Genomic DNA, 21,580 nt, shown 5'->3' on the forward strand with positions numbered 1-21,580 from the left:
GCACAGATTCACATTCTTGTTACATTTCCACACCATTTTAAAGTATCACTTGAGCATTAAGTGCCTCAATATGTGAAGGACCAACAGCAAGTTCACATTCTTTAAAACTATCCACTGGATCACAGTTACTTTTCCATTAAACAGAAGCCACAATCATGTTGTCAGTGAGAAACCATTCACCATTCTTTTTTTTGTTTTATTCATGACCAAAGCCTTTTCACGTAAAAGAGGAACAAACAGAAGCACACACAAATTCCTCCATTGCAAAAACCAAATGTAAACTACCTACAATCATATTAATCTTTGCTTTTTCCTTGTGTTGTCTTATCTGTTTTTCACTATCCAATTTCAATACAACCTTCTTCAGCATCTTTTCTTCTTCAAAAGTAGTATCATTGAATATTATTGATTATAATAAAAGTTTGAGTTTATCATATTTATCAGACATTACTAAAGAACATAATGTCAGGTTAATTGGTAGTATATAGTTAAATGCTCTAACTATTTAGGAAGTTAAAGCTACGTCGATAGAAACACACAGGTTCATAAATCATATTCACTGGTATATTCTTGGACTCATTTTTCATTCAAGAAAATGTAGCTCAGTTTTGATAGAACAGTTGCCTAATGGGAGAAATTTTGATAGAGAAATAGGTCTGAATGCCATAGTACACTTGGAGAATAGAATAGCGAGTTGCTTACTGCACAAACCTTTGTCCATTGCACCAGTCTTTCCTATAATGTTTAAAGGCAAAATCTATGGAAACATACAGGCAACAATAAGCATCTTGCTCATTTAAATCTAACTTTAAATGCAACTAAACATTCTACAGGGTTCTTAAATTATTACTAATTTTTTGTGAATGCAACTGAACAATATAAATTTTTAAAAATTGTGATGCTTAACATATCATTTTATCAAGCCTTTACAAATAAAATGATGCTACTAACAATTATGAATTATATTAATTAAGGCTTATTTATACATTAGTTTATACATTAAAGTTACAATAATTGACATTTTACTAATAAGCATCAATAATCATTTTTAGGAACAGAAATGACTGATTAATTGATACAATCAATTATTGGCACAACACAATAGGCCTTTGCTAAAATTAGTCAACATTTTACCCCTTTTTACATCAGTGGACAACTTCCGGTTCATCTTCAAAGGAAAGAAAAACATGCTTTCCTTTTTGTAGCCATTACTGGGATATATACACACACATTTTAGGCACTAAAAACAAAAGACTTGTCACGCTTTTCATGTGACTCAGACTGATACAAGCAGTCCAAGCAAATAATTAACTGGCTCACATGCATTCAAGGTCAGCACCTTTCAGATGGTAATTGGCATGAAGTTGTAAGCACATTACAAACAAATGCTCAGATGTCTGGAAATTTGGTAACATTCAAATGTGTACGAAATTAAATATAAAACCATAAAAACCTTAAATACTGCTAAAATGGCAAAACTTTGTAATAAAAACTATACAATGGTTTTATAAAGAAAGTTGTTGGACATTTACTATATAAATTTGGATTTTATTACAAGCTTTTGACTCCTTAATAAGTCTTTTTTCAGGCAGTGACAGTTAAACAACAATGTTTATTACCTTGACCTTATTACCTTAAGTAGTTGAAAGTTTGAGTAGATAACACATTTATGCCGTGATTATTCAATAACTTTGTTTATTAAATACAAATACCTAAATAATGAGTCTAAAAACAACAAGTGTATAAGAATGCTTTTTCAATGTAAATGGAGAGATTATTAACAACTAGCAAAAGTACCCAGCTTCGCTCGGTTATTAGGTTGATATATTCTAGATGACTATGTCATTGTGTGTATTCTGATCCTATTTTAACATAAAAGTATAACCTACATACTTTTATTGCTAAGCAACATGACATAAAAGCCATTGTTGGAATGCACTGTTACCAAAACACACAAGCTTTTCTAAATATTAGAAGTTGTTATATATGAAACCACTTCTTCTTTATGTGGTTTTTCAATAGCTTGCTTCATTAAAAAAATATGCACGCCAGTGGATAAGTAATAATACCCAGGTGCACACCCTCAGGGTCCACTTAGTATGGGTTCAAAATTTCAGGTTTATAGGCTCTTTCCTCTTGGAGATATGGCAGTCATATATTCTTTTCTATGTGATTTTTCCCCACCTTGCTTCATAAAAAGCAAACACACACGTGGATAAGTAATAATACCCAGGTGTACACCCTCAGGTGCCACTTAGTATGTGTGCAAAATGTCAGGTTTCTAGGTTCTTTCCTCTTGGAGTTATGGAGGTCACACACACAAACCCGACCTTTTATTATTATAGATATGAACATTTCAAAATATTACTTTTCCCATATAAAGTGCTTTAATGCTGAAAACCTATAATAACAGTTCCAGTTCTTTCATTTCATTTCCCAGGGGTTTCAGCAGAATTTTCTCTGTCTTAAATTTGTGTCCTTTAGTCTTGCAGATATGTTGATAACCTCATCTGGATTTCATCTTTATTAAATTACTTTGTATAATGTTGACCTTAGTTTGCTATTACTCTTCAATCTTTGTTCCAAAAGTTTGATGCTTGTTTCACATACACCACACAATTTCAGACAAAAGGCAACTTATCAAAATAGATAAGTTTCAGCTGTAAGTTTTAAGTGATCTTAATGAAAAAAGTTATCATCCTACATTGTCACAATAGAATAAGGCCACTCATATTACTGACTGAAATCTAAAAAATGTTTTACTTAGTAAAGACTCAAATACTCTGTGTATTGAATGGTCATGTTATACCCTACACCTCAGACCAAATCATTTTTTTGGTGTATGTAATAAAATATTATTACTGGGTTTGGCCATATTTTACTTGAGGCATTCATGTTCCTTAACATACTAAGATTTATAAGCCACTTCTCCAGTAAACAAAAAGAGAGTATTCTAAACCAAGTTTGTAGCATACTAAAATAAATGAAACATCTTTTTTTTAGAATATCAATACTATGATATTCAAAAATCTTTCAAACTGTGTGTGTGTGTGTATATATATATGACACACACACACACCTTTATGTAGAGGACAAAAATATATTGTGATGAGTACATAACTTCCATACACACCCTTTTCTGGCTGCTGCCTTCTCTAAATATCTGATATTAGATATTATTGCAAGGTGTCTACAAATCTTATTGTGTGAAAAATTATGACTTTTCCTTGATATAATGGGGGATATATATATATCATTATTATTATCATAGGTGGAAATACTTTATTTACTTCTTCACACAGCATAGCAAAATGTAAATCCTTTTACAGACAGAACATAAGAAATCCTTTAAATCTACCACATATCTGAAGAAAATCACTCAGACAATAAGAGAAATGGGTAGCAAATACAATATACAGGTTACATTGATTCTGAAAGGTGTTGCAGAAACACTTTATTAACCTCTTCACACGACATATCAAAAAGTAAATCGTTTGACAGATAGAACATAAGAAATAATTTACATCTACCACATATCCAAAAACAATCATTCAAACAAAAAGATTTTTTAAGGCACTCAATTGTTCATCAATATGATGCATTGCTTTCAAAAGATTTTCTTTACCTTTAGCATCTTTGGCAGATGTAGGGCATCTGGAAAAGGCTTTTGCTTGTTCCAGAAACTTGGGAAAGCCCAACAGATTCTTCCATTCATTAGAAATTTAATCAGCCAAAGCAGACGGTAGCCAACCAGCATCAATTAATTTGTCGTAAAGAGAGTTAAATTGCTTCGTACTCTATACTTAATTGTTTCAGATTAGGCTAGGATCTAAGGAGCTAATGACATTTGTTTAAGGTTATGTTAAAGGACTTCTCTATAATGTTTTGACAAAGTTCTTCAGAACTTCTCAACAGTCAACCCTGAATTCAAGAAGAACTTTCTGTTTGGCTTGGCACATTGCTTCCATGATGAGCTCTCTTAGCACCTAAACTAACTTCAACTTCACAAACTTGATGCAAATTACCTGATTTTTCCAGATCAAGTTTGAGAAGATCTGATCCAGATTTCATCAACTCCATTACTTGTGGGAGCAGAAAGTTCCTGGTACAGAAAAGGAGTCAAGGAATGCTTGCCTTGGAATTCTCTGAGGAATGGTTCAATATCTGCAGCTAGAGAAGCAAAGAACTGATGTCTAGCCTGCAAAATGTTAAGATTCTGAAAGACGTCAATAACTTTTGTCAAGCTCTTGGATGAATTAGATTTTATCGCTTCAACATATTACTTTAGATTTTGCAACACAAAATTAAGCCAGTTAGCCACAGCAAGATTTTCTATCCATTGCACACCAACAAACTTCAAAGGAAATTTCATGCACCCAGTCACATGGGTGTAGCCAGCATGTCATGCTGGAGAGTCTTCGATGACATAGTAGCATGTCCTCATAAACCCTTCAAACTCCCATCCTGATTTTTGAAAAGTGGTTTTGAATGCATTATGAACAACATGAGTGCCACAGGATCCAATTTGTAAGAGTTCACAAGGACTGTCTGAAAGCTCATCTTGCATTAGCTCCACCAGCTTCAAGTTGACTGAAGGTCCATCCATGCCTAATTGAAGGATCTTTTCCTAGCTGCTAACATTGGGAAAACAGTTTTGATAGCAACTAAAAGGTTCTCCACAGTTACAACATCCAAAAATGAGGAGGTTATGTAACTTGTAGCAACTAGGTTGAACTCATCAGTGTACCAGATATGCAAATCCATTTGTCCTCTCCGTGCCATTTTATTAAGAGATTCATAAAAGTGTGCAACAAAATGCTTGCATTGTCTCATTATTTCAAATGCCTTTTTTCTGGTATAGGAAGCCTTATCCTTAGAAATTTTAAATGCTTTTGCTATCTCACTATCTGTAAACAATACTCTGAACATATTTCCAGAATGATCAGCTGAATGCACTGAACTGTGTAAATCAATGAGCTTCAAAGCAAATATTATTTCTGCCCTTGTCTGGGCATCCCTCAGTTCTTGTGAATGACAGTGTCTGGAAATGTACACCCTATGGTTGGTTCAATGCATTAGATTTGTTGAGGTGGCTCACTTCTTGTGAAGAAACAGGACCATTCTTCTGTGTAATAATAGAGTATTACTTTTATTACATAACCTTAATAATAAAATTATTATTAATGATATGTACTTTCATTATAAATAATTAATAAGTTAATTAGACATTTACCATTATTTTATCTTATTACCTCGTATTTGTCATTATTTCAAATTTACTACCAAGTACTAGTGTGGGACGAGATAATTGATCCACAACCAGATTCAGGACCCCATAAACATCGCAAGCTAAGACCACAATGTGGTGACTTTGGGCTCAGAAAAGGAGATCCAGCATCTGAAAGCACAGAGACCTGTAATTGGTACACCCTTGCTTGTGGAGTGTACCATAAGCCCCCTACCCTGCAAGAGAGGAAGGAAGTGAGACAAAGCTAAATGAACCACCACAAATAGAGAATGGTGATATGTAGAGTAGACTCCTTAATCAACCAGTGACTGAAAATCTCCTGGAAGTCAAGGTAAGCATCCCAGCCCTCTAAAGATGAGTCTCTGAACAGATGCAAATCTGTACGATGCAGAGGAAGCGGCACCCCTACCGTAGTCTAGACTCTGTTTAACCACCAAGCCAGGTCGGCTCTGATCTGAGAATGAAGGGTAAAAAAGTGGTCCAATTGATCTGAGTAGGAGTTCTACTGATCTAAAAGTGTCTACTGAAGGGAATGCATAAGATCATAATGGAATGTTATGTATATTATTAGTTACATGTCCCTTTTATCCTAGTTCATATAAAAATTTAAATAACAATAATAACCAACTCTTAAACAAACTTACAAATAAAATTTATGGTTATAAAAGGTTTTCAGTGAAAAAGTCAAATACTATTAATTGAAAAAACAAAATAACGAAAAACTATACATCAAAAACTATTATTCAAACAGAAAATTAAAGGAAATGATCAAATATTTAACTGTTATATAGGTTGTTACCATTTTAATACATACTTTAGTAAACTCGGAAGGTAGTGGAGGTGGTGGTAGAAAAAATCGTAGATCCACTCCTCTTGTTCTGGCTAGACCAACTGCTGTCTGTAGATCACAGGCCTGAGCTATTTCCTGGTAGTCAGCATCTCACATAAAGAAATAAACTTTACTAAAACATACTAACTGTAATCTGGCTATTATGTTACTGGTAAAGCAGTAACATCTTCTGCCCACAAACAATGCCATTACATGTGTTTTTGATGATCTAAATGCTATCCACATAAATAAATACTATAGAAAAAACAAAAATTCTGAAATAGAACTTTCACACAGTTGTGCATTTCAAGAAAAAAACACCCAAAACTCGAGCACTTTTGATTAGTTGACTATTTTTCTTCTGGAGAATAAAGAAGAACAGTCAACTATTCAATAGAATTCAAGTTTTGGATTTTTTTTTGGAAATTAATTGCACTTTTTTGTGTGATCCTGTGTACTAACCCTTATTAGAATTGATATTTCACACAGTTGTGATAGGTCACTGTGGCTAGACAATATCTTCCAAATATGAGTTAAACATCATTTTAGCTATAACATGTCCATCTTTCACTGTATGTATGTGCTGTGCATTTTTAAGCCAAATGATGCATTTATATTTGATGAATATCAATAATGAAAACCAGAATTTCTTGTTATTTCAAGATGTTAAGCTCACACTATAACTTTAAAACTTTAGGAAATTCTATCTAAAAACCCAGGTTATCAATTCATGTATATTTTGTGTTTTTTAACCTAAATAATTTCACACAACTCCTTTATCAAGAAATTTGTTTTGAGTTTTTTTATTTGAACCAGTTATTTGCTTTTTTCTTCCCCTAGTTATATTAATAGTAAGTTATAGTTTTCAAGTTAAATGGTAAAAATAGTATGGGTTTTTATGAGCTTCACTGCTCAACAAAATTTAGAGAATTTTTTTTGTCAGAATCGTTGAGAGTTAAGAAGTTACTGAAACACTAATGAAAGAACAAATATATTTCAGATCATTTCCAGTAAGTACCATTTTGCCATTGCCAATAATAATACAGTATTTAATTTGGGTGAAAATTTTATTTCTTATGCCTTTGTTTGTGAAGTTTATTTTTATAACGTCACATGAAAGTTCATTGTAAAATTTAAAAACATATGCAGGAGATTAATATGAAAATGGACAAAGTTTGGAACATGGGTGGTGATGCTTAAAAATATAAACAACCCAAGAAATATGTTTTGTTTTTCCAATACCATTTAAGACTGTCTTTCTAAAATTCTTTAATTAAAACATGTGCAAATATATCACCTTAAGCTGATAATGACTTTTTTCTTATTTTCCTAAAATAGCCCAATCTATTACAACTGTATATTTAAAATACTAACAGTGCATGGTAATACAACTTATTTAGTAACGATAATGTGCATTAAACATTCATCAAATGACGAGTTAATGTACTACTTTACATCTATACTTGAAAGCTTCATGTATTACCTTGTAATCCAGGTAGTTCCACAAGAGCTCTGATAGCAACATGTCTCACTTGCTTGTCTTTAGACTGAGCTAGCTTCAGTAACCGCCAGTGTAAGCGTTTGTCAGACTTTCTCCATGGTAGCCACTTCAGACTGGAGTTGTCATCATCTTTAACTGATGATTAGGTTCAAAGTAGTAGAAATTAATACTGAGTAAAGTAAATTTCTAGCATTCACTCTTAATAGAATTATTAAAAAGTATTAACATTGAAATCTTAAAAATCAGTTAGAAATAAAACAATAATTTAAACACTACTGTTCTTTCTGACATCAACAAGGTTAGCCCCCTTAAAAAAATAAATACTGACCTTCAAGCTACTTCTTGGATAAGAAATGTATTCTTAAATGAATCCATTCACTACCTATGTCTCAATGTCATGAGTCAGTTTACACATATTATTATCCAAAACATCATTCAAATGAATAACAAATATTAAACAACATGGGACCCATTAGTCATATTTTCAAAATGAGAATCACATTTTTCACTTTTTACATTCTGTTACTGATACACTTTAATATTCTTTTTTTTTTTCATTTAACAAAGAAACTTAGCTTCCAGGATACTTCCTAAACCCTTTCTTTTAAAAACACAGATTACATTAACAATCTTTCAATTGTAAGGAATTTTCTCAGTGTCAAGTGACTTCTGAAAATTCAAGATGAATTTCACAAGAGTCAGGAGCTTTAGTCACAAAAATTTCTCAAGCCTATATACAACAGCCACGTTCTTATGAAATTGGTCAGCTTGGAAATCTTTTCCTCACATTATTCAGTTAAAACACATGCAAATTCTTTAGCACTTTAGCTATGTTTCTTCTTTCATAATAAGTTCCATTAAAAATAAAGAAACAATATTATCTTTGACTCTTTTTTTGTCATTTAGAGTATGCAAAAAATCCTTGAAGACAAATTTGATATTTTGAGTTAAAAACTTCATAACCCATGATAGACTTAATGATAGCTATCTTGACTTCCTTTTATATTTCTTACCAAGAGATAAACTCATGCTTCACGTATGATTATGTATGAAAATTATTTGACTACTGAAATATTGTTTAGGGGAAAAAGAAAAGGATACAGATGTGACTGAATCCTCAACCTCCTACATATGAGCTATGCTGTGCCATATGAACAAAAGCCCAAAGATGTTTTTTAACATATGCAGCATTAAGTGGAATACAATATATATATAAAGGATAGATATTTAAAAAAGATAAATCCTGTAAATAATACTGTTGTTGTATTATGTAGTTAGACATGAATGAAACAAAAACCTACAAAGCAGAATATGGAGATTTATTTAGATTTATAGTAAGGTGTAAAATCATTGAATAACTAAAAATAAAACTTATAGTATTAAAAAAGTATAAAAATCAATTGTCTTTTTTTTGTTGCTGTTTCACATATTTTCCTTTTTTTATATAATGGTATCAACTGTTTTTTTACTGGGTTACTTTGTGTCTAAAAAAATATGAAATTTCAAGCAGACTAAAGACTCAATTTACCACCTTGAAGTTTTGTTTGAAAAGAATGAGATGACTTCGTAATACTTGAAAATGGCTGAGAAAGCCACTAGGGAGACATTCTGAGCTTTCGATTGGTTATTCACGTGCCATAGGCAGAAGTAAGTGTATATGAGGGAGCATTTTCAAAAATGGAAAGAGGTTAGCAGGGCCACTGTGTTTGATTCAGTACATGAACAATATCTCAGCAAACAGAAAAGATAAGAAGTTCTTATTTTATATTCTAGCTTATCAATATAGGTAATTTGACTTCCTATTTTGTATGAAACTATAGACTTTGTATTTTGACATCACAAACATCTAATTTGAACTAGTGCTGCATTCAACATACCACGTGACACACAAAAATTAATCTTTAGGTATGATTTTTAATATTTACTTTTAAATTAAGAAATTAAATAATATATAATAATAAAATTTTAATGATTATTACAGTTTGATACTAAAGTTATTGACATAAATTCATAAAATAGTAGTTCAATAAAATTTGGAATGTGATGACATGGCCTTTGACCCATGTGGAAAGGGTTAAGTCGAAAACTTAGGTGTTGAAAATAAAATTCATGTAGCTTTCTAATACGAATTTTAGAACATAAAAAATATATTAGCCACTACAACAGAATGTCCCCAAACTAAAAGTTTATCAAACTTTCTGTATAAGTAAGAAAGCTGACCACAAAACTGTGCAAGATGAGGTGAGTATTCATTTCAGAAATTTAAGATTTATGTAGAGGAGAACCTGCTTTTTTATTGGTTATAAACATGTCCATCAGCTAAGTAAAGTTGGTTCGTTAACAATCTCGAAAGTCATAGAGAAGAGAGGAACTTCTCTGGTGAGTTTGATAAATTTAATGATATATCAGCCAATCATGAAGATAAGAGGTTCAACTTTTAAATTCTTACTTACTTACGATTTTATGTAGTTTGTGTTTCTAAGTGGTTGGAAATTGTAGCAGCTTATTTTAGAAAATTAGAGAAATTGCAGTTTAGCTTCAAGATGTTACATAGAAAAATGATGACTGACAGTTTTTAATATTTTCTTTTGAAATTAAGAAGTTGAAACTTAAGTAATATAAAATATTTAAATTATAAACTATGTTTTTTCACCACAAGTTTATTGACATATACTGACAATAAAGTTTTTAAGTATATATTGAATCTAACACTAAAATGCCATGACATGCTCACTTCGACCCTATTGTACAGAAAGGGTTAAATAATCTTTCATTTAACAATTGAAGTTTCTTGTGAGCTGAATTTTTCATTTATCTGAAGTTAATTTCTCTGATTTTTGTTTGTGAAAAGGCTTTTAATTGCACTACTAACAGCTGGTATGAACACATTCCTTTTCAGCTATTTTATTTAGTATATATTTATATAAGAGAAAATATCTCTGACTTCAATGCTCTTTACTTTCAAATTAACTGCCAAATCTCTCTCTCTCCCTGAAATCTCTTGCATTTTTCAGAAATCAGCTTTTATTAAATTTGGAACATACCTTTTATTAACTCTATAATGTGTTTCAATGAGAACACAAAACATAATGTTGTGATTGTTACATAAAACATAATGTTATGATTGTTAGTACACAAGTTTTCTTGCACAACTAAATTCCTAACTATATCTTCTTTAGTGCTAAATCCAAGTCTAAAATAATATCAATCACTATGCTACATAATTACATTTGCATACATATGTATGGTTAAATTCCTCTATTTTATAGCAACTAAATATCTTTTATTCAGATTTATTTTAATCAGCTTTTTTAAAGAAGTTTTTTACTAAAGATTTGTTTGTAGATTTATGGAGTCTTACTCACTCTGATTAGTCTGGTTATATCAACAAGGTGATTTTCGTGTTAAGAATAAAGATTTTTTTTTTCATCTTACAGTTTTCAATTGCATAACCTTTAGAACTTCCTAAATGAACATCAAGTTTTTTCAGTAAAACTTTATATCTTATCTATTATTTTCTCTACTCTAACACTAAATGTAGCAAAATCATCAGTATAGAGTGAAGTTGAAAATTATAAAATAAGTATAAATTACTTTTTTCCCTTTAAATTTAAATTTCCATCTTTTATCACAGTAGAACAGCTTTGTGTAAACAAAGAATCAAATTCACACATGGTCAAATTACAAACATGACTCAAACATTGCAAGTGTTTCGTCACAAGTAATCTTTTTTTTTCATAGAAGTTTTCTTATACAACATAATAAGTTTCTTATTCTTCACTTGAGTTACTTTTCAAAAATAAATATACATAAAAAACAAGAAATTTAGCACTTACTTCTGGATTTCTGTCTTTTTTACCCTTGGAAAAACCAATGATGTTGGTGTGCCACAACAGAATTTATTTCAAATACGTAACTTAGAACACAAAATGTTATCATGGACAAAAAATAGGATGTCCTAAAACCACTAGAATTTAACTGGCTTTCTAAGTTATAAATTGGTCAAAAAATTCCATTATTTGGTTGTGCCAAACTTCACAATAGCAAACAATGAAACTGAGACCAAATATTTCAAAACCTGACAGAATGAGGCAGCCTCACTAAACATTTGGTAAAGCAGAGCTTTCTCTTTCTATAAATAATCGAATAGCAAATGTTAGAAAAAATTACTGACATTTTTTAAAAGACAGGATTTGATAGAAGGGGCATAGCATGTGGGTTTGACTTTTTTGCTTATATTTAAGTAAAGAAAGAAGCTTGGAGACTAGTAGTTTATGCTATGGCTTAACAATACACATAGTATATGTGAATATTTTTTTCAAACTCAGAAGATATACATGTGTAGAAAGAAAATCTAAACTGGACATATTGGGTCAAAGAAGTGTCACATGATACAGAGAAATGAAGATTATGAATTTACTTAAATATTTCCTTTATAAATTAAGAAATTAAAACATGTTTAAAAATAAATATGATTTGAAATATAACTGTTTTGATGGCAGGTTTATTAACACACATTGATAATACAGTAAGTTTATCAAGTTTTGAATGTCACTCTTAAAAAGTTTGAAACGTGCATTTTGAACCACCAGTATTTGGAGGGTTAGCTAAAAACAAGCAATGTTATCAATAATAAATCTCTACTTTACCAGGTCCTGTTGTGGCATCTGGAAGATATATATAGTTTGTTGTAGCATCTGTACCCACTTTAGTAGCTGTAGACTGTGGGTGAACTGAGCCAAACAGTAATCTCAAGTTTCCACCAGTTTGATAAGCTTCACGAGCAAGATAACCACCACTATAATGAAAAAGAACTATCAACCAATATAATTTGCTTTAATGTATAATGATTACAGTAAATTCACCCTGGTTATAGATTTTTTAATAGAGATAGAGTACTAAAAAAGAGGAGGAGTGGCTTTATATACAAAATATAAAAAGAATAACAAGGAGGTTGAATCTATTTGGGTTTCTGTTAGTGGATACAGGGATAGAAGGTTTAAAGTTTGATTTTCTTTGAGACAACCAGACAAGACTGATGAAATTAATGAGAAACTTTACACTAAGATTGAGATTACAGCTAGTAACAAAGTTATAGTTAAGGAGGATTTTAATTTCAGGCATATAGATTGGGAGATTTTAAGAGTCAAAATATGAGGTAGATAGGTTTTTTTTAGAAAATGTTCTGATAAGATTTCTTCATCAATTGGTCAGGAAAACCACTAGTAATGTTAACATTTATCTTACCTGAAAATGTATTTCTAATAAATACTCACCTCTTCACATAGTATAGCTTCTTTCCTCTCGAGTTTGTGCATTCTGTTAAAGAGATTTGCAAGTCCAATTAATCTCATGTGAAAACATGGGAACTTCCACCACTGCATGATGATGTCATCATGCAGCAGAACCCTCTACCAATAAGAGCACAATACACTTCCATGATTCCCTGTACATTCACGCTTGTGAATCCTCATTCTTCTATGAGACAATGAATAAATGTGCACAAGGAAAATTGGGAAGATGTATGGGAGCATATGCAGAGGCGAGTATCCATCACAAATACATTTTCAGGTAAGAAAAATGTTAACTTCTGAAATGACATCTCATCTCCTCGCACAAAATAGCTAAAATGTTGAGAAGGTGGAGGGACTGGTGCAAAGAGTACTAACATTAGCTCCCTTCAAAAAGTGTCCAAGGGCTTCATATGGGAGACAGCATCTCATCTCATCTAGGGTATATTCTTCGCCTGTGTAGAAGAATAGAAGAGGAAGAAAAGCTAAATGTGTGTCACAAGGATGGGCAGAAGAGGTACATGGCCATCCAAGAATTTGCACACAAGTTCTCGGGCAGCCAATATGTGTAGTGAGATTGGGTCTCGTTCAGACTGTACCTGGTGTGCTCACGTCTTCTTCTATCACACACACAAAGGGTCAAAACTAGTTGTGAGAGAAGAGCACTTGTAATAATTATCCGTGCTCACCTCCTCTCTTGGCCCTTTGCCTGCTGTAGGAGCAGGGTATGTGAGTGATACATCACTGGTGCATAAGGTGTATTCATCTAAATTTTATCGTCAGTCTCTACAGGCCTCATGCCAGTTGTGGAAAGAGGGCATTATATTACATACACCATCAATCGACTGTCAGTCTCTACAGGACTCATGCCAGCTACAGGAGTGGGGTATTTTTTTATATTTTTTGCAAGGTATCATAATTAAAAATATTGGGTAACTACACTACACTCTAGTGTCAACCCATCTCCACTTCTCCCTATAAAGGGATCCCTTGTTCTAGCCTCAGTGGTTAGGTCCTAATTGGTAAGGATTCTCCGTGGTCCATCACACCAGTGGTTGGGAGCTGGTAAATGGTAAGGGTATTCCATGGTCCACTCAATGAGGGGGAGATAATTCGCGTAGGGAAGACCTGGAAAACGAACAGATCCCATCAGTCTCTCTGTCCAGAGAGGTTTTTACTGGAGACAATGCAACGGGTGACTCAAAACCATATTTTTAAAAGCCAGCAAGCACTAGCCAGAGAAATGGCAGAAACACTACTCTGGTGCTGGCTTTTTGCATGATAGTTCATTGAATGGGTAAAGTCTGATTTGGAGTTGAAAATTATATAATTAAATAGATATTTATATAGAGATACCATGTGGAAACCTCAAGTGGTGTTGCAGAACACTCAATTTCACAGTGGGCACTTGTAGTGCAAGAGCAGATGGTATGAGTGCTTTCTGTTATCCTGGTTCGATGCAGATCTTGGGTATGTATACTTTGGGAGGCAACACTAGCTGCCTAGTGGGATTTTATAGTGATTCCCAGGTGAGGAAATTTTGTACACTTACCTGTTCATAGACAGAAGATAGATTAGAGAAGGGACATTAGCAGAAGTCAAAATCCCTATGGAGACAAAACAACTAAGTGGAGCAATGAATATGCCAGCCTGGAGAGGAGCATCAAAAGTTGGTGAAAAACAGTAGGCACAGAATGTGGGAGGTGACAAATCAGATGAAAAGAGCTTACATTCATCCACCCACAAAGAGGTATAAACTGGATGGATGATCAGGAGGCTCCATCCTGAAGGGTGAAAGGAGAGAGAACCCAGGGAATGAAAAGGACAGTGATTGGAACCCTAAAGGAGAAAGTGTGTGACCAATAATGAATGTCCTGGATAAAATTCAGGAGTCTGTCTGGAATTAAACGAGCATAGAGAAGTGATATAGTAAGAACAAGTATGTGAGAAAGGTGTAACCACCGAACAATGTTACAGAAGGCTAGAGAGTGAAGGACCAACCAGGATAAAGGAGAAGTTAAGTGCAGTTTAAGAGAATTTGAAAGAAAACATGGCATAGACATCTGAATGGCAGCAATGATGGGCAAGGAGGAGGAGAACATGTGTTAAGGGAGAGATGGTACATCAAATCAGTTGTTAGAAGTTCAAGGGGGTCCTGGATAAGAGCGTGGAGAACCTCAGTGAGAAACAAGTCAGGCAAATAAAGAAAAGGTTGGTGGGGGTCTGTGGAAAAGGAAGAAACACAAGAGGGTGGAAAGGACCAGTGAAGAAGTTATCCTGTGGCAGTAGAATAGGTGGAAGGTAGAAGAAATGCAGCCCAATAGTTGAAATAGAAGAGACAGAGAAGCAATGGTTAAATACACATAAAAGAGGAGGGAATACCTTATAAAGCAGAGTGGTCAGAGGGAAAATGGTGAAGGAATGACCAATGGCAATAAGGATGTCATAAACCATGGTACCTGTAAGAGGAAGAAGTGTGACAAGATGGCAAGGTTCAAAGAGTGGTAGGCCAGACAAATCACTCCCCAATGAACAGTGATGTATGAGGTTGGATCAGAAGGGATGGTATGTAGGGAAGTTAAAAGGGGGCTTGGATGAGAGATTATCAATTGTAGAAGCTAAGGTTGGGATCACCAGTGAGGGGCCACCAATAACATCCTGCAAGGGGTGTTCAAAATCAGAGTAAGGATCCAAAGGAGGAAGCAAAGAGGAGGACAGGCCTACAGAAAAAGATTGTACCAGACCTGACTGACAGCACAGACAGCCAGGGCAGAGGTACAGGAGACTAAAGAGAGGAAGAATAGTTTTAAGGAGTGTGGCAAATGCAATTATTTAGGGGGTAGAAGGTGAGAGTAGATCAACAAAAGACATACGAGTGGAGGGACCATACCATGTTTAGGATGCAGTTTCATCAAGAAAGATGCTCTGCAACAATTTTTAGTGAACCTAGAACATGACTGGTTATGAAACTCACCCAAATAGAATGAGCATAAACAAGGAGATCCAAAGTCAGGAAGCAGAGGGACCTGTTCCCTTGGCAGTTGACATGAGACAAGACAGTAGATCTGCCCAAATTGATCAGAACTAATTGACCTATAAGGAGGGGAAAGAATTGTGGAGATGCCTAATGGGCAAAAAGGAGGTTGAAGGCATGATAAGTAAAGAACACCCCTCCAGGGACCAAGAGCCCAAAGTTAGAATGTCATTCAGAGACGCACCCAATCTTGATAGAGAAGCATCCATAAATAGGCAAAGATCTGGATTGGGAGGAGGAAAGGGAATACCGGAGGTGGCGGTAAAACAGTCTAGCCACCAAGCAAGATCCTCCAAAAGTGAAGGAGAGGTTTCAGACCCTTCCCCCAAGATGGAAGATGGATATCACACTTCCACAGGAAAAGAACTTCTAGCAGAAATGGTATTAATTTGTTCTGTATGAAGAGATTGTTCACTCAAATCAGCTTTACTAATATTCACATTAAAAAATGAATTAATGTTTAGTGTAATAAATTTAATCAAGTAAAAATTTAAATTTCAAAAATGTTTGAAAAAACTGCAAATCTCAGCAAATCCAAAAACATGTTAGTGTACTACAATGCTGAGGATTCATGAGCATGAATGTAGAGGGAGTCATTGTGCATGGAGATGTATTGCACTCCTATTGGTAGAGGGTTCTGCAGCCTTATGATGTCACCATGCAGTGGTGCAAATTCATGTTTTCCTGTAAGATTAGGTGACAGCTTTCACAGGGCTGTTGGTTTGCAAGTAACTTTGGCAGAATGCACAAACTCAAGAGGGAAGAAACTGTTCTGTATGAGAAGGTGAGATATAATTTTGGAAGATGCTATTTCAGATTTATTGTTTACTTTTAACAAGGTAACAGTTGAAATTGAAGAGACTGGGGAACATCTATATGTAAAAGATCATTTGCCTTGATGTTTTATTGCATATGGAAATCTGGAATAAGAAGATTGGTTAAAAATTTCCACAAAGCAAATTTTGAAGAGATGTGACAAGAACTATCCATTGTGATATGGGCTACTGATGTGCTTCGTATAGAAGAAAATAAAAATGGAGGCTGCAATGAAAAAACCCGGGTTGGCTCACTAAGAGTATAATAAATAAAATTAAAGAAAAAAATCTAAATTTTAAAAGATTAAATTGATTACTATGTTGGGGGACTAAGAAGGATTATACAAGATCAAGAGCACTGGTCATACAGAATATTAAGCAATCAAAAATGGAATATGAAAAAATTAACAATAATGATTTCTTTCAACACATTAAGAGTAAGCAAAACATTAGAATGGAAGTAAGGCCTTTGAAGGACGTAACAAGAGGCATATTTCTAAAGATGATAAAATGGCTAGGTTATTAATTTTAACTTTTTTCTTAAATTTTTATTAATGAAGATTTAAGTAGTTTTCCTCATCCTGAACAGTTGCTAGAAGGAAATATGACTGATGAACAAGATAATCACATTAATTATGAACTTAAGAAAATATTGGGAAGTTTAAAGAAAGACAAAACTCTTGGACCAGATAATATTTTCCAAAGAGATTTCAAGAAAGGTAATGATTGAATATGTGAGTCATGCAAGTTCTTGAGTATTGAGCAGGTGCCATAGGATTGGAAGTTGGATACCAATCCTCTTATTCTTAAGAATAGTGATAAAATTTGTCCAGGTAATTGCAGGCTTATGAGTTTTACATCAAAGGTGGATTTTTTAAAAGAATGATAAAACATGCTTTGTAAATTAATTTAACAGTTTAAAATTTTGTCTGATAGTCAAAATGGTTTCACTAGGGGAGAAATCTTGCCTTATTAATCTTCTGACATTCTTTGAAGAGGTTATTGCCTATGTTGATGAGGATAGAGGTGTAGAATAAGTGCATTTGGATTTTCAGAAACCGTATGACAAGGTGTCACATAAGAGGCTTGATAAAAGTGGCTGGAAGGAAGAAGGCAGAGGGATTTTATAAATGGAATTCAGTCCAATTGGATTAATGTCACAAGTGGGGTACATCATGGCTCAGATGTTGAGACCCTTACCGATTAAATTTTCTGATGATATTAAGGTCTTGAGTGTTTTGGGCTGTGATGAGGATGCAGCTGCTTAGATGTTTAAAGGAAACATCTAAGGATCAAAATGTCCCTTGTTGCCTTTAAATGTTATGGATTAGAGGTTTGATGGCTTTTATTCTGAAATGTGTGGTTTGACATACACAGCGGGAACAATGATAAGTGTAGCTTTGCATTTAAAAACAAACAAAAATCTGCCTGTAAGCTGGAACTCACAGAAGCAATTTCATCTGACAAACATTAATGACAAAGTGCAACACTAATACAAGTTCCCCATAAAATAATTGAATTTTCAATAAAAATCAGAACCTACTGAGTATATATAATACTCAGAATGGAAATAATAAATAATGGGTGTAAATAAATTTCTGCTAATCCAGTGCACCAAAATTCCACAAACACACCAAATCTGAAAACAAACTTTAAACAGTTTTGTTTCTAGAAAACAAAAAACATTTTATTAAATAAGATAAAAAGCTATTGCAGATAGAATATCAAGCAAATATAGTAGATTATACACTTCTACAGAGGTTGAATAAAACACCTTTTAAGCCTCTTTTTAGAAAATTAATAGTTATAATTTCAGTACAGTCATATTCAACAAATAAAATTTTCCACTTCCTAAATGAGCAAGCATGAACTCACCCAACAAGAAAAGCCACACATCCAGCAACTAGGCCTTTCTTACGAAAAACTCTAAAGCTCCTTTGACTGGTATTTATTTTTCTTATGAAAGGCATTGGTATTGTATTACATCTCTTCCTGTTCATGTGAGAACAATAAAAAATATAGCATTAGAAAGAGTGAATGCTTCTGGAAAAGGAAGGTATTATTTGTGAACTTGTAAAGTATCAGTAAATAGATATACTGTACTTACTCAGGGCAAGAGAAAAAAGCAAAAAAAAAAAAAATACATTTCAGTTGATTGAGGAATATAACAATTATCTTAAAATGTACAACAAAATTCTTTCCATGTGTATGAATACATAATAATTGCATAAAACAATAAATTTTGTAATTTCTTGATTTGTCAACATATTTTCTCTAGAATACATATGTAAAATTTGTAATGTAATTGGTTTTTGGAATTTCAATCCAGAGCTTACCAGTAAAATATAAATTATAGCTACATACTCTGTCTGCCTGTTTCAAAAACAATTGTGCCATACTGATCCAGGGTTTCTGCTTGACAATTACATGAATGGATATAAATTTATAATGATTATGTTAAAAGATATACAACAGAGAAGGTTATTGGGTTCCACATGGACCCCAGGCATGCTGATAAGTGTTAACAGTTTAAGTTACCTACAACACTAAACTGTCAACGGCACATACACCATGATATATGGTACAATGTCCAATAATTTGAGTATTAAACTCGTAATATTTCCTTCACAAATCATAATTCACATATATATCTAGAACTTAGATTAGAAGTTAGAACCAGGCTTAGTTATAATCTAACTTGGCCATAACAATATGTTGAATTTAAAGATACTTTAAATATTAGTAAGACTCATATTCATAACTTATATTATTATAACATTGGTACAAAGTATAATATAACTAATATATTGACATGAATGATGTTTCGCTCACAAAATAATGCAGAGAACTTACTATCATTGGTTCAAAAGTTCTAGCCTTTATTATTTATATTTTATACCCTTTAATGTGTTTTAAAACTTTACATTCAAAAGTTTAAATGAGCAGTATAAAACAAACGTAATAGGAAATATGTTAAACCTACTGATGCATACAAACAATATAAAACTCACATCGACTCCACAGAGGATGTCCACTGATGCCAGATGCTACTCTGAAAACTCCCCTAGTGGTGATATGAATGATCAATTAAAAAAAAAGACACCAGTGAAAATTGCATAAGTTTAAAAAAGCTCACTGTAGTTGTCTACTGAAAATGATACTCACACCAACTCCTCACCAAATGTAACAGGAGTTGCTACCTGCTCTGACAATTCCTTTGATGGTGAGCCAACTCCCCCCCCCCCCCATTTATAAAACACCCGTACAAGAAATGGAGAGTTACATATATATATAATTGGCCGTCCTGTTTTACTTTTGATAAATTCTTCAATTCCTCATTCATTGATATTGAGTTGAAGAAATACTGAAAAAAAAGCAAACAGTTAAAGTAATTGTAATTAAAGAATATCTTGTCAATTATGCAACAGTCCCAGGCATGTGTTTGTTGATTTCTTGTTTCAGTTTGAATTTATGATGATTATGACGGTTATTATTATTGTTATGTCTGTCTCTATCTCCCTGTCTATGCCGTCACTTCTCGCCGGTCTTATATATATACAAAATAGAGGGCGTCTCGAGCCTTCAGTACCATTCTAGATACTCATTACGTGTTACTAGGATCACGTGACTTCCGCTGTCGTAACACTGCCCCTTCCTTAGTATTGTTCTCCCGAACAATAGCCACTTAAATTAAACCAATGTATAATTAACAATAATTTAATTAAAAGTACAGAATTAACAAACACAAAATTAAAATTCAACAAAGTCTCTTAATTTTACGGGACGTATCTTCTTCCGTACTGGTCTCCGTCTCGTTGGCTTCTGCTTCACGTGGGGTTCATCTGCTACATCAGGAAATGTCATATTATCGGTAACAGTCACATCAGTGATGGTAACTTCATCAAGGACTTCACTGTTTCCCTTTTCAAAACCAGGTAGAGTTTCCTCTTCGACAGTGGCTTTCTCAGGTGACACGTCTTCAGCAGCGTCATTTGTTCCATTGTTCACTTCGTTCTAACTGAAATGTCCTGGGCCATGATAACGCCAAAGCCTGTTGGCATGCACCACCTTTGGCTTACCTCGCCGACCACATTTTATCCGGAAAGTCACGTCTGAGAGACGATCCACTATGTCATATGGGCCTTCCCATGGAGAAGACATCTTAGGTACAAAGCTGACTTCAATAGATTTCTTATCATAGGATAACTTCATCGAATCAGCAGACGTTTTCAGGTTTGAATGCACTTGATGGTGAATATCATCCATCCTTTCTGATAACACTTTCACAAACTCTGACACATTTTCAGGCAACTCTTCATAAGGTGGGCGCCTTGTTAACAGATCTACTGGCAACAGAAGTTCCCAACCAAACATCAACTTTGCTGGAGTGTATCCAGTGGCTTCATGCTCTGATTTAATATATAAACCTGGTTCCATTTCACCATCATCAACTCCTTCAGTCACTTTGACTTCAGCTTGATGACACCTAATTAGTTCAACCTCTCTTTTAACAGTTACCGAAACTTGGCCTTTGTTGTTCCCAAACGTCATTTTATCAAAATTAATTACAAACTTCCTCGGTAGTAAGTAGTCCAATCCTAATATGGATTCGTCTTCAATGTCAGCCAAGTATACTTTGTGTCTGTCCTTTATGCCCATGAGCTCAATAGTTACCCACACTGGTCCCCACAACCTTGCAGAATGTCCTGTCACACCACAAAGCTTCTGGATGGCTTCTGGTACTCCTTTGTTATCTAACATCTTGATGTTCACAAGGGTTTGCTGAGATGCAGAGTCTATGACGAAGTTGCTCCTTTAGCCATCTAGCTTTCCTGTCACATAGACACTATGGGTGCTTAGCA

General features: G+C 33.8%; 1 protein-coding gene across 1 annotated transcript in view; it reads right to left on the minus strand.

Annotated features, from left to right (window-relative positions):
* The window catches only part of LOC106473505 (protein SERAC1-like), a 36,490-nt gene extending 16,584 nt beyond the window's left edge, over positions 1–19,906 (minus strand). The window contains exons 1-5 of the mRNA XM_022401932.1: positions 19,884–19,906; positions 18,594–18,710; positions 12,228–12,376; positions 7,561–7,713; positions 6,063–6,187 (exon numbers count right to left, since the gene is read on the minus strand). Of these exons, the coding sequence (XP_022257640.1) occupies positions 6,063–6,187; positions 7,561–7,713; positions 12,228–12,376; positions 18,594–18,688 (522 nt within the window). The 5' untranslated portion in view covers positions 18,689–18,710; positions 19,884–19,906. The remainder of the gene's footprint in view (positions 1–6,062; positions 6,188–7,560; positions 7,714–12,227; positions 12,377–18,593; positions 18,711–19,883) is intronic.
* Positions 19,907–21,580: the final 1,674 nt, after the last annotated feature.

This window comes from Limulus polyphemus, unplaced genomic scaffold, assembly GCF_000517525.1.
Source record: "Limulus polyphemus unplaced genomic scaffold, Limulus_polyphemus-2.1.2 Scaffold6233, whole genome shotgun sequence".
Classification (NCBI taxonomy): Eukaryota; Metazoa; Arthropoda; class Merostomata; order Xiphosura; family Limulidae; genus Limulus; species Limulus polyphemus.